Below are 26,213 nucleotides of genomic sequence, written 5' to 3'. Positions count from 1 at the left end.
GACATCCTGTAGGAATTTGCAATGATCAGAACCAGATTATGGACGTAGTTTGCCATGGAGGAAAACATGACACCCAGGTTTCAGAGAAGATACGTTGTTCTTCTCTGTAACGTGATTGACAAGTACAAGTGAAATACTCAAGTAAACAAATTAGGCAACTTATTATTTTGTAGTCTTTAATCAGTCCGGTTGTAAAAAGTTACATTGGATGCACATGTATGTGTCTTTTATCATTGGAAAGCTCAGTTTCTGCCGTTTCATATGATACATGTGCCATATTTGTCTGATGATGGGTTTGTGAGTGATTTCAATGAGCAAAAGGAGAGCGCATCAGTGCACAGCTTTATAATTAAACTCAGCCAAACTCAAAAATTATTTTTTTTAACAAATACTTGAACACAAAAAATAGGTAGGTACCATTGTAAAGGTGCAGCTGTGTAGTTTCATGTGATATGTGTGTGAATGAGCGCTGATGAACCATTCCAGAGATATTGGAGAGCAACGGATGTGTGTCTGGAGTCACGCACTTTGTGTGAATGGATCCCTAGGGTTCGTGTCAAGCTGCTGTTTTTAGGGACAGTGTGGCTTGGAGAACAGTGGCCATCTACTTTGATAGAGATGTTCTTACGGTGAATCTGCTTCCATGGCGACTCCTTAATCAAAGTCTCCATGTGGAGTAAAATTCAATTACAGTAGATAGAATACCAACACCACCCAGATCCTGGACTACATGATCTTGGGGGCAGAGGGCGAGACAAAAGTGTCAGGTGAAGGAGTTCCTCCCAGTCACTGTTGGCCAGTAGGTCAGGTGACATCACAGTGGCTGAGATGACTGAGATGACAGAGATGGCTGGGCTGACAGTTGATAGTTGTCATTTATGAGACTAACTGGGTGATTCCCACAAACATCCACCCAGGATACCTGCAGACAACCAGACTCAGGAGCTTTCTTCTTCTGCTGGTGCTACGGTGGTTTGGAGAATCAGGAGTTGAAAGACAATCATGAGTAACAGAGAATTTGTTCCATTTGAGAACACTAATCAACCTCAGCCACTCAGTCCTCCTGGGTTATGGTTCGATATGGATCACCCTCAACCAGTTGATCCTGCTTGGTTATATTTTGACACGGATCACCCTCAAGCAGACGACCTTTTGGAGTTATGGTTGAATACCAATCAACCTCAAGCAGTTGACCCTCAACCAGCTGACCCTGCTGGGTTATGGTTCAATACGGATCAAAGATCAGATCAACCTCAACCCCCTCACCCTCAACCAGTTGATCCTGTTGGGTTTTGGTTCGAAACGGATCACACTCAACCCATTCACCCTCAACAAGTTCACCCTCAACCAGTTCACACTTCACCAGTTCACATCTCACCAGTTCACACCACACCAATTCACATCTCACCAGTTCAAACCACACCAATTCACATCTCACCAGTTCACTCCACACCAATTCACATCTCACCAGTTCACACCACACCAATTCACATCTCACCAGTTCACACCACACCAATTCAGATCTCACCAGTTCACACCACACCAGTTCACACTTCACCACTTCACCCTCAACCAGTTTACCCTCACTCAATTTACCCTCAACCAGATGACCCTTCTGGGTTATGGTTCAACAATTACCACGCTCAGCCAGTTAATCCCCAACCAGTTTATCCTCAACAAGTTCACCCTCAACCAGATGACCCTCCTGGGTTCTGGTTCAATAATTACCACCCCCAGCCAGTGGCAGGTCAGGACCGAGGCTACTATGGGAACATCCAGATGGGATATGGTCCAGGAGCTGCCACGGCTGCACCCAACTGGACCCACAACCGTCTACAGCCTCATCAGCATGGACAGCTCTTTCCCCTCAATAGACAGACGGGTGCTGTCATCAATGGCCACTACTGGCCACATCACGCAGCAGCTGCCAACCCCCCCGCTGCCCCACCACCCCCCAACAATGGACCTGTCCGTGCCCTGCGTGCGGTTGGAATGATGGGAGGACAGGTTGTGTACAGGTTTGTACCAACAGAAGCTGCACCAGCCACAGCTCCTCCACCAAGAACAAACAAAATCACCAGAAAGAGAAAGGCTAAAGTCCAGCAGCCGTACAAGGACTCCTACATCAAGAAGCCTTTGAACGCCTACATGATCTTCGTGGGGGAGCAGAGGGAGAACGTCAAGAACGAGCTCAACATCCAAGACAATCGCGTCATTAGTCAAGTCTTGGGGGAGAAGTGGAGGGCCCTTCCTGAAGAAGTGAGGGCTAAATACTTTGAGCAAGCAGCAGCTGCCAGGAAACTCCACGCAGAGAAGTATCCCGACTGGACCTGCAAGATTAACTACGGCAGAATGAAGAGGAAGAGAGACGGGAGAAGCTCCTAAACCCAAGTATGAGTCTTTGGCACTTGACTCCACCAGGACATCATCTCAGAACAGCTGTGAGATGGATCCCCAGAATTCAAGGGCGCAAGCTCACGATAGAACCTCAGGCTGATTTGGTGCTGCCTTTGAGTCTGCAAGGCAGAGGCCACTGATGCTTGCTTGCCTGCAAAGGCTGATGTGATTCTGCGAGCCTTCAAAGGCTGAAGGTCAGCAATGACCTTGAAAGACAATGGTATGGTTGGAAACCTGCAAAGACAAAGTGGAGATGAGGAAACAGAAAAGTGAGAGCAAACGAACCTGAGATGAATAAAATGCAGCGAGACGATCTCAGTGACGAGACTGTAATGGGGTAGTCAGGATAAAACAGAATTCTACGATGAGCGATACTGTACTTTTCACTTCCTTGCAAGAGGTCAGCAATGACCTGATGTTACAAAAAGGAATCAGTGAATCTGAGACCGACACCACACACCACCAGTGATACGCACTAGAAGCATGAGACACAGTTGAGAGAATGGAGTCGGCAGTGCCAAATTGATACGTTTGGAAGAGAGGATAACCTGCAATGAGTGAATGGTGAACGCCAGTCTACGCCATCCAGCTGTGCCATCCAGCTGTGCCATCAGTTCACTTGGTACCACTTGCTTATATTTTATTAAAAAAAATGATAAACACAATGTTTTTTTCATGTGACAACATTTTTGGATTTTCTAAATGTTTCTCATCATGGAAGGGTTCCAGGACACATATCTTTGCATATTGAGTTGGGGATTTTTCGTCTGACAATAGTAGCACCATGATGGTGGGACGTTCGATGACTTCACAACTGGCAAAAACGTGTGGTGTGTGCATGGCGAGAATAAAAGCCATTTTACTGAAATAAAAACATATTCTGCTGTTGATGAAAAATACAATTTGTTTTAAAAGGCACATGCATAAATTAAAAAATATAATAGCACAACTATTTCCAGGAACACACAACTATATCCACTATTATAGACATCAAAGGGGCTTTTCAAGATTCCCTATGGTGTCCCTACAGTATTATCTCAACAAAGTATGGAGCAAATATTATTATGTAGAAAATAGTTACAACTTAACCATAAATGACCAATTAGTAGCCTGGGCGTTTCTTTTGCAAAATCGATGTGGACCCCGGGCGTTTAAAAGAGACCAGGCGTCTATTGGTGACAGGCTTTAATTTATTTTGGCACTGGCCAGCACTGGGCCATTACTATTTTTTTTTTTTTTTGTATGTGTGGAACCGTGAGCTTGAAGATTTGCTGTTTGCGGTGCACTGACATCATGTGACATAAATCACTGGTAAGTTAAAATAAATGGCAAGATCTTCCATGAAACCAAGTTAAGATCAAATTAATCTCAAATGATGGCCCCCAGGCGTTGAAACGAACCTGCCATTTATTTGTGACAGGCGGCTGTTTTACAAAATGAGGGCGGACCGTCGGCCATGATATGAGACCCGGCGGCAGTTTGAAACTGGGCTATTAATTGGTCATTTACGGTAAACGGATCTTGGATCATCTTGAGTTGGATCCTTTCAATGAAGAAACATCTCATCATCAGATAATCCACTCTCTAAGCCTGAGCCATTTAGATAGACAGATAGATAGACAGATAGACAGATAGATGGATAGACGACAGACAGATAGATAGATAGATTGATAGATAGATAGACAGACAGATAGATAGATAGACTGATAGATAAACAGATTGATAGATAGAAAGATAGATGGTAGAACTTTATTGATCCCACACTAGGAAATTTGTGTCAAGTCAGTTTTATTTATGTTGCACCAAATCACAACAAAAGTTACCTCATGACTCTTCACTTGTAGAGCAGGTCCAGTTCCACTCTCCTTCAATGAATTTACACCCAACAATTCTCCACCAGCAGCACATCCTGCAACAGCAACGACAAAAACCTTACTTTTAACAGGGAGGAACGTCCAGCAGATCCAGGTTCAATGGGGACGGCCTTCTGCTTTGACCAGTTGGGGGGAAAGAGAGCAGGAGAGCGGGGCAGAGACAAAGACAGATAATGGAGGAAGACAGAAGGAAAGAGAGGGACAGAGATAAAGAGGGAGAGAAAGGGAAGACACTGATGGACAGATGGGGACATGAGCAGGTAGAGCTACGGGTGGCAGCTTGAGCCTCTTCAGGTCTGCAGCCTCCTCCAGCAGCACCAGGATCTGGGATGAGGGGAGCCCGAAAGCTCTGGAGAAGAAGACGAGTTAGTAACACGTATGAGTAAGATTTATGGATGACAAATATAGGAGGACAGAGAGGAAAGAGAGGAGGAGAGAGAAGCCCAGTGCTCCATGGGAGATCCCCCAGCAGCCTAAGCCTCCAGCAGCATATCTAAGGCCCAGCCTAAGCAGTTCTGACTATAAGCCTGATCAAAAAGGAAGGTCTTTAGTCTGCTCTTAAAGGTCGAGAGGGTGTCTGCATCCTGGACCAAAACTGGGAGACGGTTCCACAGGAGGGGAGCCTGAGAGCTGAAGGCTCTGACTCTGTAGAAGGATATGGTGGTCAATGGTATCAAAAGCTGTACTGAGATCTCATCAGACCAGCACAGAGACCAGTCCCTCATCTGATGCTAGTAGGAGGTCATTGGTAACTTTGACGAGTGCTGTTTCTGTGCTATGATGAACCTGAGACCTGACTGGAAATCCTCTGATAGGCTATACCCTGAGGTTCTAGTTGCCATGATGTCAACTGATGGCAGGAGGAGGTGAATTTTCATCCTAAGAAGGACAATTTTGTCATTAAAGAGGTCCATGAACTCTTTGCTGCCCAGGGAAACAGGAATGCTTGGTTCAGTAGAGCTGTGGCTCTCTGTCAGTCTGGTCACAGTACTGAAGAGGAACCAGGGGTTGTTCTTGTGTTTCTAGATTAGTGCTGAGTAGAAGGCTGCTCTCGCTATACGAAGGGCATTCTTCTAACTTTTAAGGCTGTCTTGCCAGATGATATGTGACTCCTCCAGTTTGGTGGAGTGCTATATTCTCTTAAACTTCAGGGTTTTTTGTTTAAACTGTCTGGTTTCTGAATTGTACCAAGGTGCTTATTTCCTTGGATTTATAGATTTCTTTTTTAGTGGGCCAATTGAGTCCAAAGTTGTTCTTAAGGTGCCTGTTGCACGATTGATAAAATGAAAAACTACTTGACAGCAGCATCCTCTGTTATAACAGGACATGACACTGAATTTAGCGCCAATGGAATCTCTTCCTTAAATCCAGCTACAGCCTGATCAGACAAACATCTGGAAACCACCGTTTTCCTGAGTGGAGTGTCGTTGATTAGTACAAATACAAAAGTGATTCATTGATAGTCAGGTAAAAGAGAGTTCTGTGGAAACACAACTGGATGTTCAGCTTCAATTCCATACGTCAGGACGAGGTGGAGGGTGTGGTTGTGACGGTGAGTCGGTTCATGAACAGACTGATGGAAACCAATTGAGTCTAGAAGAGAGAGAAATGCAGCACCCAGACAGTCGTTATCAACATCCACATGAACACTGAGGTCACCTACAATCATGACTTGATCTGATTTGAGAACTAAACTGGTTATAAACTCTGAGAATTCAGATAAAACATCAAAGTAAGGACCAGGAAGATGGAACACAATAATAAACAGAAGTGGCTGTAGATTTTCTGAGGCTGGATGAGACAAACTGGGAATCAGGCTTTCAAATGAATTGAAACTTATTTTTGGTTTGGGATTTATGACTAAACGTCTGTCAATAATGGCAGCAACTCCACCTCCTCGGCCAGAGCCTGGAGGAATATGAGTGTTGATGTGACTGGGAGGAGTGGATTGATTCAGACTAACATGCCCATCATCACACAGCCTGGTTTCAGTGAGACAGAGCAGGTCAATACAATTGTCAGATATCAGTTCATTTACCAATTCAGTTTTTGGCGTCAGAGATCGGATATTTAATAGTCCACATCTAATTTTTGATTTTTTTGAGTTAAATTAGTGGTTGTGTTAATTTTGATTAGTTTTTCTGATTGGCTCCTCTACAAGTAGAACTGGAATGAGTAAACTGACGTGGTCGGGGGACGGACACAGTCTCTATGTAGTTTTGGGTGGGGAACTGCCCTAATGGATGCTCAGAGAAGCGTGTAAGACGGCAGATCTGCTTCCTGGTCTGAACTCTGGGTTGTCAGGGTTTTGGTTCTATAATAAACTGGGCCATATTTCTGGAAATGAGAGCAGCTCCGTCCAACGTGGGATGGATGCCGTCCCTCCTAATCAGACCAGGTCGCCCCAGAAAGTTTCCAATTATCGATGAAGCCCACTTGGTTTTCTGGACACCACCTCGACAGCCAGCGGTTGAATGACAGCATGCGGCTAAACATGTCATCGCTGGTCCGATTAGGCAGAGGTCCAGAGACACTACGGAGTCCGACATCGTCTTCGCAAATGTACACACCAACTCAGTATTAGTGACCTCCGACTGGCGTAGTCGAATGTCATTACCGCTGATGTGAATAGCGATTTTACCATATTTATGTTTACTTTTAGCCAGCAGTTTTTAATTTGACTCTACGTCGCACGCTCTGGCTCCTGGAATGCACTTGACTATGGTTGCCGGTGTCGCTAATTTCACGTTTCTGAGAATGGAACTTCCAATTACCAGAGTGGCTTCTGCTTCAGACAACGCTTCCTTCGGACAGTCACCCAGCCACCCTGGTTTCCTAGGAGCACTAGTCGGCGCTAAGCTAGGACGGTCCACACCAGCTAACGGGGACTGGCTAGCTCTAGCGGCTAATTGTTTGGATCCATCGGTGCGGAGCCACCGCAGGTCTAATTCAACCTTGCTAAGCCTCACCTCCAACGCTACAAACAAACTACAATAAACGCACTTATCAGTATCACTAAAGGAGACTGAGGAGTAACTGAACAAGTGGCACACTGAGCAGGAGAGAGGAGAGCGAGAGGGGGCAGCCATTGCTAGCTTAGAGTGGAGAGTTTACAGAGAGAAAGACTGTCGCTACAAGACAGATGGTCTTTAAACTTCGGCCAAATAAAAGTAAATAGATATGTAGTTTGGGCAGGTAATTAGTCAACGAAGAAGGAATTTGCGGGGATGATCACACTTCAGAGGCTGCACAGTGGTGCAGTGGTTTGCACTGTGGCCTCACAGCAAGAAGGTTTGGGGTTTGAGTCCCGGCTCAGGCACGGGATCTTTCTGTGTGGAGTCTGCATGTTCTCCCTGTTCCTGTGTGGGTTCTCTCCGGGTCCTACGGCTTCTTACCTCCATCCAAAGACAAGCATTGGGAGCGAGGCTGATTGGACACTCTAAATTGACCGTAGGTATGAATGTGAGTGTGAATGGTTGTCTGTCTCTATGTGTTGGCCCTGCGATGGACTGGTGACCTGTCCAGGGTGAACCCTGCCTCTCGCCTGTAGCCGCTGGGATAGGCTCCAGCCCCCCGCGACCTTTAATGTAGGAATAAGCAGGAGGCAATGGATGATCACACTTTAGCTTGCGCAACGAAGCAAAGCAATTTGTTCAGCAATGCACAAACAGGAAGTGAGGTCACACGCTTACCACAACGCAGGTAGAGGAGGAGGAGTCGGAGACCAATAGCAGCTCATGTACAGCAGCCTCCATGCGTAAAATGGGTGCTCCTGTGCTCTTCTGTTTACTTGGAGAAGGTTTTGAGAAGCAAAACTCTCCCATCATTCAACAAAGGACTCAATGTCACACTGACACTGGACATCCTGTAGGAATTTGCAATGATCAGAACCAGATTATGGACGTAGTTTGCCATGGAGGAAAACATGACACCCAGGTTTCAGAGAAGATACGTTGTTCTTCTCTGTAATGTGATTGACAAGTACAAGTGAAATACTCAAGTAAACAAATTAGGCAACTTATTATTTTGTAGTCTTTAATCAGTCCGGTTGTAAAAAGTTACATTGGATGCACATGTATGTGTCTTTTATCATTGGAAAGCTCAGTTTCTGCCGTTTCATATGATACATGTGCCATATTTGTCTGATGACGGGTTTGTGAGTGATTTCAATGAGCAAAAGGAGAGCGCATCAGTGCACAGCTTTATAATTAAACTCAGCCAAACTCAAAAATTATTTTTTTTAACAAATACTTGAACACAAAAAATAGGTAGGTACCATTGTAAAGGTGCAGCTGTGTAGTTTCATGTGATATGTGTGTGAATGAGCGCTGATGAACCATTCCAGAGATATTGGAGAGCAACGGATGTGTGTCTAGAGTCACGCACTTTGTGTGAATGGATCCCTAGGGTTCGTGTCAAGCTGCTGTTTTTAGGGACAGTGTGGCTTGGAGAACAGTGGCCATCTACTTTGACAGAGATGTTCTTACGGTGAATCTGCTTCCATGGCGACTCCTTAATCAAAGTCTCCATGTGGAGTAAAATTCAATTACAGTAGATAGAATACCAACACCACCCAGATCCTGGACTACATGATCTTGGGGGCAGAGGGCGAGACAAAAGTGTCAGGTGAAGGAGTTCCTCCCAGTCACTGTTGGCCAGTAGGTCAGGTGACATCACAGTGGCTGAGATGACTGAGATGACAGAGATGGCTGGGCTGACAGTTGATAGTTGTCATTTATGAGACTAACTGGGTGATTCCTACAAACATCCACCCAGGATACCTGCAGACAACCAGACTCAGGAGTTTTCTTCTTCTGCTGGTGCTACGGTGGGTTGGAGAATCAGGAGTTGAAAGACAATCATGAGTAACAGAGAATTTGTTCCATTTGAGAACACTAATCAACCTCAGCCACTCAGTCCTCCTGGGTTATGGTTCGATATGGATCACCCTCAACCAGTTGATCCTGCTTGGTTATATTTTGACACGGATCACCCTCAAGCAGACGACCTTTTGGAGTTATGGTTGAATACCAATCAACCTCAATCAGTTGACCCTCAACCAGCTGACCCTGCTGGGTTATGGTTCAATACGGATCAAAGATCAGATCAACCTCAACCCCCTCACCCTCAACCAGTTGATCCTGTTGGGTTTTGGTTCGATACGGATCACACTCAACCCATTCACCCTCAACAAGTTCACCCTCAACCAGTTCACACTTCACCAGTTCACATCTCACCAGTTCACACCACACCAATTCACATCTCACCAGTTCACACCACACCAATTCACATCTCACCAGTTCACATCTCACCAGTTCACACCACACCAATTCACATCTCACCAGTTCACACCACACCAATTCAAATCTCACCAGTTCACACCACACCAGTTCACACTTCACCACTTCACCCTCAACCAGTTTACCCTCACTCAATTTACCCTCAACCAGATGACCCTTCTGGGTTATGGTTCAACAATTACCACGCTCAGCCAGTTAATCCCCAACCAGTTTATCCTCAACAAGTGTACCCTCAACCAGATGACCCTCCTGGGTTCTGGTTCAATAATTACCTCCCCCAGCCAGTGGCAGGTCAGGACCGAGGCTACTATGGGAACATCCAGATGGGATATGGTCCAGGTGCTGCCACGGCTGCACCCAACTGGACCCACAACCGTCTACAGCCTCATCAGCATGGACAGCTCTTTCCCCTCAATAGACAGACGGGTGCTGTCATCAATGGCCACTACTGGCCACATCACGCAGCAGCTGCCAACCCCCCCGCTGCCCCACCTTCCCCCAACAATGGACCTGTCCGTGCCCTGCGTGCGGTTGGAATGATGGGAGGACAGGTTGTGTACAGGTTTGTACCAACAGAAGCTGCACCAGCCACAGCTCCTCCACCAAGAACAAACAAAATCACCAGAAAGAGAAAGGCGAAAGTCCAGCAGCCGTACAAGGACTCCTACATCAAGAAGCCTTTGAACGCCTACATGATCTTCGTGGGGGAGCAGAGGGAGAACGTCAAGAACGAGCTCAACGTCCAAGACAATCGTGTCATTAGTCAAGTCTTGGGGGAGAAGTGGAGGGCCCTTCCTGAAGAAGTGAGGGCTAAATACTTTGAGCAAGCAGCAGCTGCCAGGAAACTCCACGCAGAGAAGTATCCCGACTGGACCTGCAAGATTAACTACGGCAGAATGAAGAGGAAGAGAGACGGGAGAAGCTCCTAAACCCAAGTATGAGTCTTTGGCACTTGACTCCACCAGGACATCATCTCAGAACAGCTGTGAGATGGATCCCCAGAATTCAAGGGCGCAAGCTCACGATAGAACCTCAGGCTGATTTGGTGCTGCCTTTGAGTCTGCAAGGCAGAGGCCACTGATACTTGCTTGCCTGCAAAGGCTGATGTGATGCTGCGAGCCTTCAAAGGCTGAAGGTCAGCAATGACCTTGAAAGACAATGGTATGGTTGGAAACCTGCAAAGACAAAGTGGAGATGTGGAAACAGAAAAGTGAGAGCAAACGAACCTGAGATGAATAAAATGCAGCGAGACGATCTCAGTGACGAGACTGTAATGGGGTAGTCATGATAAAACAGAATTATACGATGAGCGATACTGTACTTTTCACTTCCTTGCAAGAGGTCAGCAATGACCTGATGTTACAAAAAGGAATCAGTGAATCTGAGACTGACACCACACACCACCAGTGATACGCACTAGAAGCATGAGACACAGTTGAGAGAATGGAGTCGGCAGTGCCAAATGGATACGTTTGGAAGAGAGGATAACCTGCAATGAGTGAATGGTGAACGCCAGTCTACGCCATCCAGCTGTGCCATCAGTTCACTTGGTACCACTTGCTTATATTTTATTAAAAAAAATGTTAAACACAATGTTTTTTTCATGTGACAACATTTTTGGATTTTCTAAATGTTTCTCATCATGGAAGGGTTCCAGGACACATATCTTTGCATATTGAGTTGGGGATTTTTCGTCTGACAATAGTAGCACCATGATGGTGGGACGTTCGATGACTTCACAACTGGCAAAAACATGTGGTGTGTGCATGGCGAGAATAAAAGCCATTTTACTGAAATAAAAACATATTCTGCTGTTGATGAAAAATACGATTTGTTTTAAAAGGCACATGCATAAATTAAAAAATATAATAGCACAACTATTTCCAGGAACACACAACTATATCCACTATTATAGACATCAAAGGGGCTTTTCAAGATTCCCTATGGTGTCCCTACAGTATTATCTCAACAAAGTATGGAGCAAATATTATTGTGTAGAAAATAGTTACAACTTAACCATAAATGACCAATTAGTAGCCTGGGCGTTTCTTTTGCAAAATCGATGTGGACCCCGGGCGTTTAAAAGAGACCAGGCGTCTATTGGTGACAGGCTTTAATTTATTTTGGCACTGGCCAGCACTGGGCCATTACTATTTTTTTTTTTTTTTGTATGTGTGGAACCGTGAGCTTGAAGATTTGCTGTTTGCGGTGCACTGACATCATGTGACATAAATCACTGGTAAGTTAAAATAAATGGCAAGATCTTCCATGAAACCAAGTTAAGATCAAATTCATCTCAAATGATGGCCCCCAGGCGTTGAAACGAACCTGCCATTTATTTGTGACAGGCGGCTGTTTTACAAAATGAGGGCGGACCGTCGGCCATGATATGAGACCCGGCGGCAGTTTGAAACTGGGCTATTAATTGGTCATTTACGGTAAACGGATCTTGGATCATCTTGAGTTGGATCCTTTCAATGAAGAAACATCTCATCATCAGATAATCCACTCTCTAAGCCTGAGCCATTTAGATAGACAGATAGATAGACAGATAGACAGATAGATGGATAGACGACAGACAGATAGATAGATAGATTGATAGATAGATAGACAGACAGATAGATAGATAGACTGATAGATAAACAGATTGATAGATAGAAAGATAGATGGTAGAACTTTATTGATCCCACACTAGGAAATTTGTGTCAAGTCAGTTTTATTTATGTTGCACCAAATCACAACAAAAGTTACCTCATGACTCTTCACTTGTAGAGCAGGTCCAGTTCCACTCTCCTTCAATGAATTTACACCCAACAATTCTCCACCAGCAGCACATCCTGCAACAGCAACGACAAAAACCTTACTTTTAACAGGGAGGAACGTCCAGCAGATCCAGGTTCAATGGGGACGGCCTTCTGCTTTGACCAGTTGGGGGGAAAGAGAGCAGGAGAGCGGGGCAGAGACAAAGACAGATAATGGAGGAAGACAGAAGGAAAGAGAGGGACAGAGATAAAGAGGGAGAGAAAGGGAAGACACTGATGGACAGATGGGGACATGAGCAGGTAGAGCTACGGGTGGCAGCTTGAGCCTCTTCAGGTCTGCAGCCTCCTCCAGCAGCACCAGGATCTGGGATGAGGGGAGCCCGAAAGCTCTGGAGAAGAAGACGAGTTAGTAACACGTATGAGTAAGATTTATGGATGACAAATATAGGAGGACAGAGAGGAAAGAGAGGAGGAGAGAGAAGCCCAGTGCTCCATGGGAGATCCCCCAGCAGCCTAAGCCTCCAGCAGCATATCTAAGGCCCAGCCTAAGCAGTTCTGACTATAAGCCTGATCAAAAAGGAAGGTCTTTAGTCTGCTCTTAAAGGTCGAGAGGGTGTCTGCATCCTGGACCAAAACTGGGAGACGGTTCCACAGGAGGGGAGCCTGAGAGCTGAAGGCTCTGACTCTGTAGAAGGATATGGTGGTCAATGGTATCAAAAGCTGTACTGAGATCTCATCAGACCAGCACAGAGACCAGTCCCTCATCTGATGGTAGTTGGAGGTCATTGGTAACTTTGACGAGTGCTGTTTCTGTGCTATGATGAACCTGAAACCTGACTGGAAATCCTCTGATAGGCTATACCCTGAGGTTCTAGTTGCCATGTTGTCAACTGATGGCAGGAGGAGGTGAATTTTCATCCTAAGAAGGACAATTTTGTCATTAAAGAGGTCCATGAACTCTTTGCTGCCCAGGGAAACAGGAATGCTTGGTTCAGTAGAGCTGTGGCTCTCTGTCAGTCTGGTCACAGTACTGAAGAGGTACCAGGGGTTGTTCTTGTGTTTCTAGATTAGTGCTGAGTAGAAGGCTGCTCTCGCTATACGAAGGGCATTCTTCTAACTTTTAAGGCTGTCTTGCCAGATGATATGTGACTCCTCCAGTTTGGTGGAGTGCTATATTCTCTTAAACTTCAGGGTTTTTTGTTTAAACTGTCTGGTTTCTGAATTGTACCAAGGTGCTTATTTCCTTGGATTTATAGATTTCTTTTTTAGTGGGCCAATTGAGTCCAAAGTTGTTCTTAAGGTGCCTGTTGCACGATTGATAAAATGAAAAACTACTTGACAGCAGCATCCTCTGTTATAACAGGACATGACACTGAATTTAGCGCCAATGGAATCTCTTCCTTAAATCCAGCTACAGCCTGATCAGACAAACATCTGGAAACCACCGTTTTCCTGAGTGGAGTGTCGTTGATTGGTACAAATACAAAAGTGATTAATTGATAGTCAGGTAAAAGAGAGTTCTGTGGAAACACAACTGGATGTTCAGCTTCAATTCCATACGTCAGGACGAGGTGGAGGGTGTGGTTGTGACGGTGAGTCGGTTCATGAACAGACTGATGGAAACCAATTGAGTCTAAAAGAGAGAGAAATGCAGCACCCAGACAGTCGTTATCAACATCCACATGAACACTGAGGTCACCTACAATCATGACTTGATCTGATTTGAGAACTAAACTGGTTATAAACTCTGAGAATTCAGATAAAACATCAAAGTAAGGACCAGGAAGATGGAACACAATAATAAACAGAAGTGGCTGTAGAGTTTCTGAGGCTGGATGAGACAAACTGGGAATCAGGCTTTCAAATGAATTGAAACTTATTTTTGGTTTGGGATTTATGACTAAACGTCTGTCAATAATGGCAGCAACTCCACCTCCTCGGCCAGAGCCTGGAGGAATATGAGTGTTAATGTGACTGGGAGGAGTGGATTGATTCAGACTAACATGCCCATCATCACACAGCCTGGTTTCAGTGAGACAGAGCAGGTCAATACAATTGTCAGATATCAGTTCATTTACCAATTCAGTTTTTGGTGTCAGAGATCGGATATTTAATAGTCCACATCTAATTTTTGATTTTTTTGAGTTAAATTAGTGGTTGTGTTAATTTTGATTAGTTTTTCTGATTGGCTCCTCTACAAGTAGAATTGGAATGAGTAAACTGACGTGGTCGGGGGACGGACACAGTCTCTATGTAGTTCTGGGTGGGGAACTGCCCTAATGGATGCTCAGAGAAGCGTGTAAGACGGCAGCTCTGCTTCCTGGTCTGAACTCTGGGTTGTCAGGGTTTTGGTTCTATTATAAACTGGGCCATATGTCTGGAAATGAGAGCAGCTCCGTCCAACGTGGGATGGATGCCGTCCCTCCTAATCAGACCAGGTCGCCCCAGAAAGTTTCCAATTATCGATGAAGCCCACTTGGTTTTCTGGACACCACCTCGACAGCCAGCGTTTGAATGACAGCATGCTGCTAAACATGTCATCGCTGGTCCGATTAGGCAGGGGTCCAGAGACACTACGGAGTCCGACATCGTCTTCGCAAATGTACACACCGACTCAGTATTAGTGACCTCCGACTGGCGTAGTCGAATGTCATTACCGCTGATGTGAATAGCGATTTTACCATATTTATGTTTACTTTTAGCCAGCAGTTTTTAATTTGACTCTACGTCGCCCGCTCTGGCTCCTGGAATGCACTTGACTATGGTTGCCGGTGTCGCTAATTTCACGTTTCTGAGAATGGAACTTCCAATTACCAGAGTGGCTTCTGCTTCGGACGACGCTTCCTTCGGACAGTCACCCAGCCACCCTGGTTTCCTAGGAGCGCAGTCGGCGCTAAGCTAGGACGGTCCACACCAGCTAACGGGGACTGGCTAGCTCTAGCGGCTAATTGTTTGGATCCATCGGTGCGGAGCCACCGCAGGTCTAATTCAACCTCGCTAAGCCTCACCTCCAACGCTACAAACAAACTACAATAAACGCACTTATCAGTATCACTAAAGGAGACTGAGGACTAACTGAACAAGTGGTACACTGAGCAGGAGAGAGGAGAGCGAGAGGGGGCAGCCATTGCTAGCTTAGAGTGGAGAGTTTACAGAGAGAAAGACTGTCGCTACAAGACAGATGGTCTTTAAACTTCGGCCAAATAAAAGTAAATAGATATGTAGTTTGGGCAGGTAATTAGTCAACGAATAAGGAATTTGCGGGGATGATCACACTTCAGAGGCTGCACAGTGGTGCAGTGGTTTGCACTGTGGCCTCACAGCAAGAAGGTTTGGGGTTTGAGTCCCGGCTCAGGCACGGGATCTTTCTGTGTGGAGTCTGCATGTTCTCCCTGTGCCTGCGTGGGTTCTCTCCGGGTCCTCCGGCTTCTTCCCACCATCCAAAGACAAGCAATTGGGAACGAGGCTGATTGGACACTCTAAATTGACCGTAGGTATGAATGTGAGTGTGAATGGTTGTTTGTCTCTGTATGTTGGCCCTGCGATGGACTGGCGACCTGTCCAGGGTGAACCCTGCCTCTCGCCCGTAGCCGCTGGGATAGGCTCCAGCCCCCCGCGACCTTTAATGTAGGAATAAGCAGGAGGCAATGGATGATCACACTTTAGCTTGCGCAACGAAGCAAAGCAATTTGTTCAGCAATGCACAAACAGGAAGTGAGGTCACACGCTTACCACAACGCAGGTAGAGGAGGAGGAGTCGGAGACCAATAGCAGCTCATGTACAGCAGCGTCCATGCGTAAAATGGGTGCTCCTGTGCTCTTCTGTTTACTTGGAGAAGGTTTTGAGAAGCAAAACTCTCCCATCATTCAACAAAGGACTCAATGTCACACTGACACTGGACATCCTGTAGGAATTTGCAATGATCAGAACCAGATTATGGACGTAGTTTGCCATGGAGGAAAACATGACACCCAGGTTTCAGAGAAGATACGTTGTTCTTCTCTGTAATGTGATTGACAAGTACAAGTGAAATACTCAAGTAAACAAATTAGGCAACTTATTATTTTGTAGTCTTTAATCAGTCCGGTTGTAAAAAGTTACATTGGATGCACATGTATGTGTCTTTTATCATTGGAAAGCTCAGTTTCTGCCGTTTCATATGATACATGTGCCATATTTGTCTGATGACGGGTTTGTGAGTGATTTCAATGAGCAAAAGGAGAGCGCATCAGTGCACAGCTTTATAATTAAACTCAGCCAAACTCAAAAATTATTTTTTTTAACAAATACTTGAACACAAAAAATAGGTAGGTACCATTGTAAAGGTGCAGCTGTGTAGTTTCATGTGATATGTGTGTGAATGAGCGCTGATGAACCATTCCAGAGATATTGGAGAGCAACGGATGTGTGTCTAGAGTCACGCACTTTGTGTGAATGGATCCCTAGGGTTCGTGTCAAGCTGCTGTTTTTAGGGACAGTGTGGCTTGGAGAACAGTGGCCATCTACTTTGACAGAGATGTTCTTACGGTGAATCTGCTTCCATGGCGACTCCTTAATCAAAGTCTCCATGTGGAGTAAAATTCAATTACAGTAGATAGAATACCAACACCACCCAGATCCTGGACTACATGATCTTGGGGGCAGAGGGCGAGACAAAAGTGTCAGGTGAAGGAGTTCCTCCCAGTCACTGTTGGCCAGTAGGTCAGGTGACATCACAGTGACTGAGATGACTGAGATGACAGAGATGGCTGGGCTGACAGTTGATAGTTGTCATTTATGAGACTAACTGGGTGATTCCCACAAACATCCACCCAGGATACCTGCAGACAACCAGACTCAGGAGCTTTCTTCTTCTGCTGGTGCTACGGTGGTTTGGAGAATCAGGAGTTGAAAGACGATCATGAGTAACAGAGAATTTGTTCCATTTGAGAACACTAATCAACCTCAGCCACTCAGTCCTCCTGGGTTATGGTTCGATATGGATCACCCTCAACCAGTTGATCCTGCTTGGTTATATTTTGACACGGATCACCCTCAAGCAGACGACCTTTTGGAGTTATGGTTGAATACCAATCAACCTCAAGCAGTTGACCCTCAACCAGCTGAACCTGCTGGGTTATGGTTCAATACGGATCAAAGATCAGATCAACCTCAACCCCCTCACCCTCAACCAGTTGATCCTGTTGGGTTTTGGTTCGAAACAGATCACACTCAACCCATTCACCCTCAACAAGTTCACCCTCAACAAGTTCACCCTCAACCAGTTCACACTTCACCAGTTCACATCTCACCAGTTCACACCACACCAATTCACATCTCACCAGTTCACTCCACACCAATTCAAATCTCACCAGTTCACACCACACCAATTCACATCTCACCAGTTCACTCCACACCAATTCAAATCTCACCAGTTCACACCACACCAGTTCACACTTCACCACTTCACCCTCAACCAGTTTACCCTCACTCTATTTACCCTCAACCAGATGACCCTTCTGGGTTATGGTTCAACAATTATCACGCTCAGCCAGTTAATCCCCAACCAGTTTATCCTCAACAAGTGTACCCTCAACCAGATGACCCTCCTGGGTTCTGGTTCAATAATAACCACCCCCAGCCAGTGGCAGGTCAGGACCGAGGCTACTATGGGAACATCCAGATGGGATATGGTCCAGGTGCTGCCACGGCTGCACCCAACTGGACCCACAACCGTCTACAGCCTCATCAGCACGGACAGCTCTTTCCCCTCAATAGACAGATGGGTGCTGTCATCAATGGCCACTACTGGCCACATCACGCAGCAGCTGCCAACCCCCCCGCTGCCCCACCACCCCCCAACAATGGACCTGTCCGTGCCCTGTGTGCGGTTGGAATGATGGGAGGACAGGTTGTGTACAGGTTTGTACCAACAGAAGCTGCACCAGCCACAGCTCCTCCACCAAGAACAAACAAAATCACCAGAAAGAGAAAGGCTAAAGTCCAGCAGCCGTACAAGGACTCCTACATCAAGAAGCCTTTGAACGCCTACATGATCTTCGTGGGGGAGCAGAGGGAGAACGTCAAGAACGAGCTCAACGTCCAAGACAATCGTGTCATTAGTCAAGTCTTGGGGGAGAAGTGGAGGGCCCTTCCTGAAGAAGTGAGGGCTAAATACTTTGAGCAAGCAGCAGCTGCCAGGAAACTCCACGCAGAGAAGTATCCCGACTGGACCTGCAAGATTAACTACGGCAGAATGAAGAGGAAGAGAGACGGGAGAAGCTCCTAAACCCAAGACAAGTATCTGAACTGTAACCCAGCAACCCTTCATGTGGTTGCACTATGGTCTTAATCTGAATGGTTCTGAAGCAACAGAACACAAAGCATGGCTAAGAAAGAGATGTTTTGAAAGCAGTTTTACGTATTAAACTGAAGTGAATGTCCCATATATTTGCAGATGTTTGATTTGTGTGTTAAAGTTGGGTTCTAAGAATGTTTCTTCAAGACGAGTGAGCCTTTAAATATACCGGTTTATCCCAGGCACTGAAGGAAGCTGAAAAATGACAAACACATTACTTGCTACCAATAGATGGTGTTTATTACATGACTTACAGACAGGACCTCAGACTTAGAGATACCTTATTGACCCCGAGGGAAATTCATGAATAAAACTCGGTGCTAATGGGGGAGGAGACCTAGCAGTAAGCAAGATACATGTTTTAGAAGACTTCAGCAACATGATTGGATAGCAACGACAGTGTATTGCTGTCCTATTGGATAACCTTTATTGGTGGGACACTCCCATATCACATGTAAGAAGGTCCCAGTTACAGTACATTCAAGGGAAAGAATTTGCATTTTGGTGACAGGATTTCTAAGGAATTAAGAGTGTTTGGGGGACAAAACTAAAGTGGATTTGTTGAGGATTTGGGCTACAGGATGGAAATAATGGAATATTTTACCCAACCTTTACCCAGATTATATGTAGCTGTGGGCCAAAATTTAAAGATTGAGCTGAAGGCAGTTGAGTGGACTTTTTTTGTGACGTATCTTTGTATAATACAGTTTTCAGTACTTTAGAACAGCTGATATTTCTTTAATATAAAAAACTAAAGGATGACTTGGTGAGTGAGACCATTAGAGAGAAGCAAAGTTGCTGGTAAATTTTAAATTTCTCTCAAGACTGTAAACGTTGCTGAACCATTCACATCCACGGTGTATTGCATGATCGAAGTTTAACACCTTTACATCATCATTTTACTGAGCCGACATTGAACACATCACAAACAGGCTCCTGCTCTGAGAGAAAAATATAGACAAAGTGTCTGACGCCATTATGATGGATGGACTTAGAAGGCATCGGAAGATAGCAATAGCTTATGAGACAACATGAATGAACGTAGCATGCAGTTCCACAACATTGATAGAAAATGGAAAGTCATCTTCTTGAAGTTGAATGAAGTTTCTGAGTTTTGGCTTCTTCCAGATCTCCTTCCATTGCTCCTTGTGGATCTCAAGTGGTTTGTGTTTGGAGTTGTAATACACTGTCAGTTAACCGAATCAATGTAATTGATATTTTTATGTACTTTTTGAGTACTTTTTAATATCTTTAATTTTACTTTCACTTAATTTTTTTTTCAAGTAACAGTACTTAGCTATATTTAAAATCGATTCCGTTACAGAGTAAAATAAATCCACAGTTTCACAAAGGTTGCCCTGGCAACAGCTGCAGCCAGCGTGAGCCAGCGTCTGCCCCGGCGCACGTGCACGTCAGTGACGTCAGCCGCTAGCCGCGAGAAAATGGAGACTGAAAGTATGGCACAAACTTCAAAAATGAATTCAACTGAAACGGAAACGGTTGAAGCTGCTGAGGAAGAAGGTGAAGATGAACAAAATGAAATGAATCCTTGGCCATGTTGGACGGACATTTTTGAGTTCAAGACCAGAGACGGGAGCAGCTTGGTGATGCTGGGTCGGCTTGGTCCCAAAGAAACCCGCATATCTGCGTTCAGGTACTCTGCATCAAACCTGCGCAAGCACGTACAGGTAAGACAACGTTCCGTTACATCAGTAACTCAGTACAGCAGCTAACGTTGCCATTAACGTGGATGTTAGCAATGTTACCTTACAGGTAGGTAGCTAACAGTTCAATAGCATTGGTTGCTAATGGTTTGCCACACACACTCCTGACCCCCACCCTCCCGAAAAAAGTAACTAAGTAACTTTTCCTCTGAGTACATTTTAAGTGAGCTACTTTTACTTGAGTACATTTTTACACCAGTACTTTTACTTCTACTTCAGTAAAATTTCATCAGTACTTATACTTCAGTAGATCTTTTCTGTACTCCTTCCACCCCTGCACATCACAATAGGATGGAAGCAAAACTGCCTTCGGCTGAATGCCTCTAGAACCAACCACAGAGAGAGAGTGTGTGTGTGTGTGTGTGTGTGTGTGTGTGTGTGTTAGTCTAACCAAACCTCCCTGTGCAGAGCCTGATCATGAGCTAACAAGCTGGCTAATGTTAGCTAACTGCACGTCTTGACCTAGAAACGTATCCTAAAGTTACGAAAATCACTAAATCCCCTTGAAATGCAAGTCCACTTGTTCATGTGAATACGTTGGCTAGCTGGTTAGAACCTAGGAGATATGTCTCACAGGCAACAACAATGCAGAATTCCTTCAGAAGGGTCATGTAATTTACTGCTTCTCTGTGTGGCCAGAAGGTGGCGCTGCTCCATACGAAGCAGCTGAGAAATTTGTGCTGCTGTGCGGCGAGACAAAACTTCTGATCGGCTTCCTCCCTCATCAGAATCTTTGTGTGGAGCAAAATTCTATCACAACACAAAGTTCCCCCAGATGTTTAGCTTAACAAGTGAATTTGGAGCATTAAATTTACAGGGGTTGTGTCAATAATTGATAGTCAGCAGCGAGTCTTGATGGCGATCGGTGGCCTCAAAATGACATTTTTCAGAGGGCCCGATGACGGCTTTGGCTGAGCCTGACAGACGGTATGATAAACCTCATACAGGTCATTAAATTTAACATCATACATGCCCAGCGGTGTTGGGCACATGCGTGCGTTGTTTGCTGCGATGAACTGCTCCGTTAACACTGTCGGATTTGAACTGACTCGTAGAACATCTAGTTCTTGGTCAAAGGTCCCGTTTCAAGCATGGCGCAAGCTGGCGAGAGTCTCTGCCCTCACCTGGAGCACAAGGACGTCCCTCTCTGCAGGGGGAGGTGCTCACACACACAGCAGCACGCCAAGTCCTGGGGCAACCTGGCATGAAGGAAGTATCAAGCCTCCGTGATTGGTTTGAGTGATGAACACACTTATGAATAATTAGGTGTCTATTCACAGCCTCTCCTCTGGACACACCCACGATCTGGCACCATAGGAGAGCGCCGGCGCTCCTCATAATCACATCAAAGAACCGTAGAACAGATCTTTGACACCACACACATCAGTGTGGTTGGCATCGCCAAGTACCACTCCAGGTAGTTTCAGTGTGTGAAAGCGTCACCACACACTCTTCACCGCGGTCCTGGTCGTGACACTCCTCATCCTCTTATCACAGTGCAGCAGCTCAACACAATGAAGCTTGAATTAAAGGTTTAAACGTGGGGAATGATGCGGTCGTGTCCAGTGTGGTGTCATCGGTCTGACATTGATGCAGGATCCCCTCTTCTGGCTCTTCCTCGCAGTTGTTGGCAGAATTCGCCGTGAGGAGCCAGGAAGGCTGTGATTCATCACCTGCATGGCCCCCGTTTTTGTACATCAGTTTGTGTGTCTCATCTGCACTCAGCTTTCCTGCACAGTTAATATAAGGAGGCTCTGCTGAGGCCAGGAAGGACACAGGGCTTCCAGGAGCCACTGCCACGCTCAGGGAAGCAACAAACCGGCTCTCCAACAAGCCCCTTGCTGGAAATGATCTGGATCAGTCTCATCTTTGTCCCTCTGCCTTCCATTTATGAACGTAAGTCGTGTGGGAAAAAAAACAAAGAAATAATACTGTAAATCAGCTCAGGAAGGTGTCTCAAAGTGTGTTTGTGGGTTTATCATGGATGTTGTATTTCAACTTATGGGACCTTTATTTACTCCAAAACTGCAAGTACGTGCATGAGGAAGCAGTCAGCTGGGGGTCTCTCTTAGTTCACCCCAGCACACTGACATCCCCCGCCTCTCTCACCCATGCCTGTTAGAGTTATTCTGACTGGAAGTGCCTTGGGGCGGGGGGGGGGGGGGGTGCCAGCGAGGGCTCTGCTCCTAGAGTCTGCGTGCAGAGTCTCAGCCTCATGTTTGGTAATGTTTTGGCTGATTTCCTTGTCATGTTCCCTGATACAGGGTTGGGGAGGGGGTGGCACATTTATTGCATTTTTTTCTACCAATTTCACAAGTAATCTCCTCTCTTCACCGGTTGTGATGAAGAAGGGAAATGTGCTCTCAGCTCCTGGTTTTCCAGATTATTCTGTAACACACTGGAACCTCTTCTTCATGATATAAACATGTATTTATGTCTTATTGTATTTCTTCTTCGTTTGATTTCTGTCCTGTCGATCGACTTCGGGAGCCTTTGTTCTGACGTGTACCCATCTGACGTTTGGTCTGATTGACAGCAAAGATCATTGAACGTCACATCTGACCTCATCAGGCCTGTCATTCGCTGTGATTTTTCTAACTCTGATTATTCATTTTAATCTAATACTGTTCTTACGTTTTTGGTGAGTGTCGTCATCACCATATACATCATACGTTATGCTCTTCTTATATTAATGCAGGAAGAGATGGTTTTGCTGGCAGGTAACGGCTGACGGTGTGAGTGTGTGAATAATTCACTGCTTCATCTGGTGGGAATCATCTCCATAGCAGTGTCTTCTTTTGTCTGGATACAGGAAGTGTCAGCAGGAGAAACAGGATGGAGGCACGCAGGGAGTCCCCTCCCTGGCTATGCAGGGTTCCAGTGATTCTAGAGCTGCTGCTCATCGGGAAAGACCACAGGTTTCTCTGTCAATAGACCCTCCCAATCCTTGCAGTCATGAGACACCACTGGCTAGTAGGCGGAGCTTGTATTTTTGACCGTGTCTCAGCTCCTAGCCTGCTCCAGGTCTGGTTAAGCCTGCAGCATCTGTTACCATAGTGATATGCTCCACTGAAAACTCATCTACCCTCATATTGCTGAAAATCCTGTGTTGACCTTGAGGTTACCTCAGCCCTTTTTAGACAGACAATGCACCAAATTTGCAGTCGTTAGAGGCGGGAATTTGCTGTCTTGTCTGTGTGAAACGGAGGCCTAATATTCCTGTCATAAAGATGTTTATGTGGCAGGTCCCAATGAAGAAGAAAACGATCAGACACAGTATTTAGTTGTTCAATGCACTTCTTTAATGGTAGAAACGGCACCGGGATTTCCTGCTCATGCATCCAAGGCAAATCAAAGGCATTGCTGCATGTAACCTTATTTAAACTCCCGAACATCTGGAAGTAGTTAAAGGTGATTGACAAGGGGGCCTTTCAGCTCTCCTGAGTAAACCAGACTAGCTGGAGCCGTTCTGACTTCAACAGCAACAAGAAGGTACTCACATATGGTATGGATTGTATGCTTGACTTATGAGTATACGTGAGTTCAAAGTAGTATTAAAAGACAACATATAAGACAACAGAAAAACATTAAATAATAATTCCTCTTTCCAAAAAAGCCGCCACTTGTGTGGGCGTAAACCTGTGACAGGATGTGCAGTACTAAGTTGCGCCTGAACAGTGACATCCAACATGTACGTCAGGAGAAGATTCAGCCCCTTGACGGTCTGGCGAACCTCGTAGTGTCCCAGTCCAACCTCCCTCTGCAGCTGCTGCTGCTGTTGTAGTCACATACCTGCTGGTACTTTTTTTGTAAGTCTTCAACTTGCTGGTGACATCCCATCATCTGGCGATAGCCACGTGGACCAAGCTCCTCCGCGACCTTTTCATACAACAAGCCCTCCTTCACAGTCCTGTGAGGAGGTGATCTACGGTCCTCTCACCACTGATGGTCAGCAGCTTCCTGATCTCAGCGTTTGCTCATCCTGCTGAAGTGATGATGCATTGGAGGTAATATTCAGCCCCTGACAGTCAGTAAGATTCAAAACAGCAGTTTGCCGCTCCGGCTGCCAGCAGCGTCGGTGTTGACATTCTCTGAGGTGTTTGATGCAGGAGAATTGGCGAGCGTTGCGTTTGCATCATTGACACCTCCGCCCACCTCACGCTGAGCCAGCAATTGATGGCTTGGATTCACATAGCAGTGGAGGCGGCGATAAGTGAACCCTCGGAGGAGGAATATTGCTGGGCTAAAACTGACCTCCAATTTGCTGCAAAGAAGATGGGTGAATTAGCAGCTCGATGGCCAGTCGGGTCGGGTGCTGAAGGCTAACCTCCATGTAAAAGATGGTTTCTGCCAACCGGCTTCAGCTTCAGTCTGTCCTTGTTCTTACTGGTTGATGTTAGCTCTTGGTCCTGACGTGGCACACTAAATACAGCTACAGCTAACAGAGGCGTTCATGTCAGTGTTTCAGTGGGTGCGTAACTCAGTACCCAGCCATAGTCAGAAAGCAGCTTCCAGTGAATTCACATTTATTGGTGGCTCATTCTTAGATTGATATTTTTACTAACTATTTTCACGTTAAATATTCCTCAAAGCACTGCGTTTAGGCTCAGGACAAAGATCCACTCAGTTCCAGGAGGGCTTTGTCTGTACCGGCTCTGGATGGAGGCTGACACGAGTGCGTCTCATCTTCTCAGCTGCTAAGGGCAGCCCGCAACAGCTCGCTCTCTCTGGAAGTCGTGATAATTGTCATGCCACGCCCACTTTTCAGGGTTTAAATCATTTCCTCCCTACATGGTGTCCAGCCTGCCGAGACCCTGTTACTCTCAGAAATACAATAATGTTGTCCCACCAGACAAGCTAACAAGCCGGTTCTGTCCCATACAACTGTGACGCCGTCCTTGAGGCCCACTTGTTGTCCAGTGGATTTTCAGTACATGAATCTAATTACCAGGCCACTTGATAAACAAGCAGCAGCACACACTGAATGACAGTATGAGGCTCTGCACCCTGAGGCGCCGCAGCTATATATAGAGGAGCGATGACCAGCAACCACAGAGGGAGGAGTCAGGCATCAGCCAGCACCACACTCTCACTGGCACTCTCACTGACTTTGAGTGGAGGCCAGTTAATGCTCACAACCTGTACCCAGAACATTGAGATGAAATGAGCAACACATGAAATGTTGATGGAATATTTACAGCTGGCTCCATGTTTGACAAGCTAAATCAATGAGTCCGTGTGTGTGTGTTCTTGTACTTGCTACATTTTGAGGACTACAATACGTATACGTACGAGGACATTTTAGCCAGTCCTCACATCTTCAAAGGGCCGTTTGAAGGTCAAGACTTGGTTTTAGGGTCAAGGTTAAGATCAGGTTCAGGTTAGGTTTAGGGTCAAGGTCAGAGGTCAGGCAGTCAGTTGAGATAGTTTTTAGGGTTAGGCGCTAGGGAATGTATTGTGTCAATGAAAGTCTTCACAAAGATATAAGTACAAGGATGTGTGTCCTTTCCTTGACAACGGGTCATCTGATCTATTCAGAGACAACAGCATGTCACACTGTGACCTGTTACAACATGGATCCACTGAGACAAATCTGTTCCTCCTCGTCACTTTCACTTGACGGCGATGGAAAAGGAGCATCAGTAGGATTTGGCAGGTGGCCGGAAAAGATGATGGTGGACTAGAGGACGCACGTATGATGCGGCGCCTCCTTCACCTTGTTTGCAGTAAAAACCAAACGTCAACATTGACGCTGAAACTGAAACAAAGGCTGTCAGTTTCAAAAGTCTAAGTGTCGTGTCAACCACCCTCATGTCAA

At 45.7% G+C, this 26,213-nt stretch overlaps 2 protein-coding genes across 2 annotated transcripts; both read left to right on the top strand.

Moving 5' to 3' along the window:
- The first annotated feature begins 9,305 nt into the window (after positions 1–9,305).
- Positions 9,306–11,412, top strand: LOC147261328 (uncharacterized). The gene is made up of 2 exons (XM_086204898.1): positions 9,306–9,578; positions 9,624–11,412. Exon 2 carries the CDS (start codon positions 9,722–9,724, stop codon positions 10,109–10,111), a length of 390 nt encoding a protein of 129 aa, XP_086061024.1. The 5' UTR covers positions 9,306–9,578; positions 9,624–9,721; the 3' UTR covers positions 10,112–11,412.
- Positions 11,413–17,124: 5,712 nt separating this feature from the next.
- On the top strand, positions 17,125–18,861 carry LOC147261327 (uncharacterized). Its single transcript, XM_086204897.1, has one exon. The coding sequence runs from the start codon at positions 17,235–17,237 to the stop codon at positions 18,600–18,602; it is 1,368 nt and encodes a 455-aa protein (XP_086061023.1). The 5' UTR covers positions 17,125–17,234; the 3' UTR covers positions 18,603–18,861.
- Positions 18,862–26,213: the final 7,352 nt, after the last annotated feature.

This window comes from Aulostomus chinensis, chromosome 5 (assembly GCF_037954235.1).
Source record: "Aulostomus chinensis isolate RoL2024-O1b breed Wild chromosome 5, RoL_Achi_v1.0, whole genome shotgun sequence".
In the NCBI taxonomy this organism is placed as follows: domain Eukaryota; kingdom Metazoa; phylum Chordata; class Actinopteri; order Syngnathiformes; family Aulostomidae; genus Aulostomus; species Aulostomus chinensis.
This window is presented reverse-complemented; position numbering and strand designations above follow the sequence as displayed.

What these genes read in the sequence shown, in the direction of transcription:
- LOC147261327 (XM_086204897.1), top strand. Translation starts at nt 17,235, where the DNA reads ATGAGTAACAGAGAATTTGTTCCATTTGAGAACACTAATCAACCTCAG.
- LOC147261328 (XM_086204898.1), top strand. Translation starts at nt 9,722, where the DNA reads ATGACCCTTCTGGGTTATGGTTCAACAATTACCACGCTCAGCCAGTTA.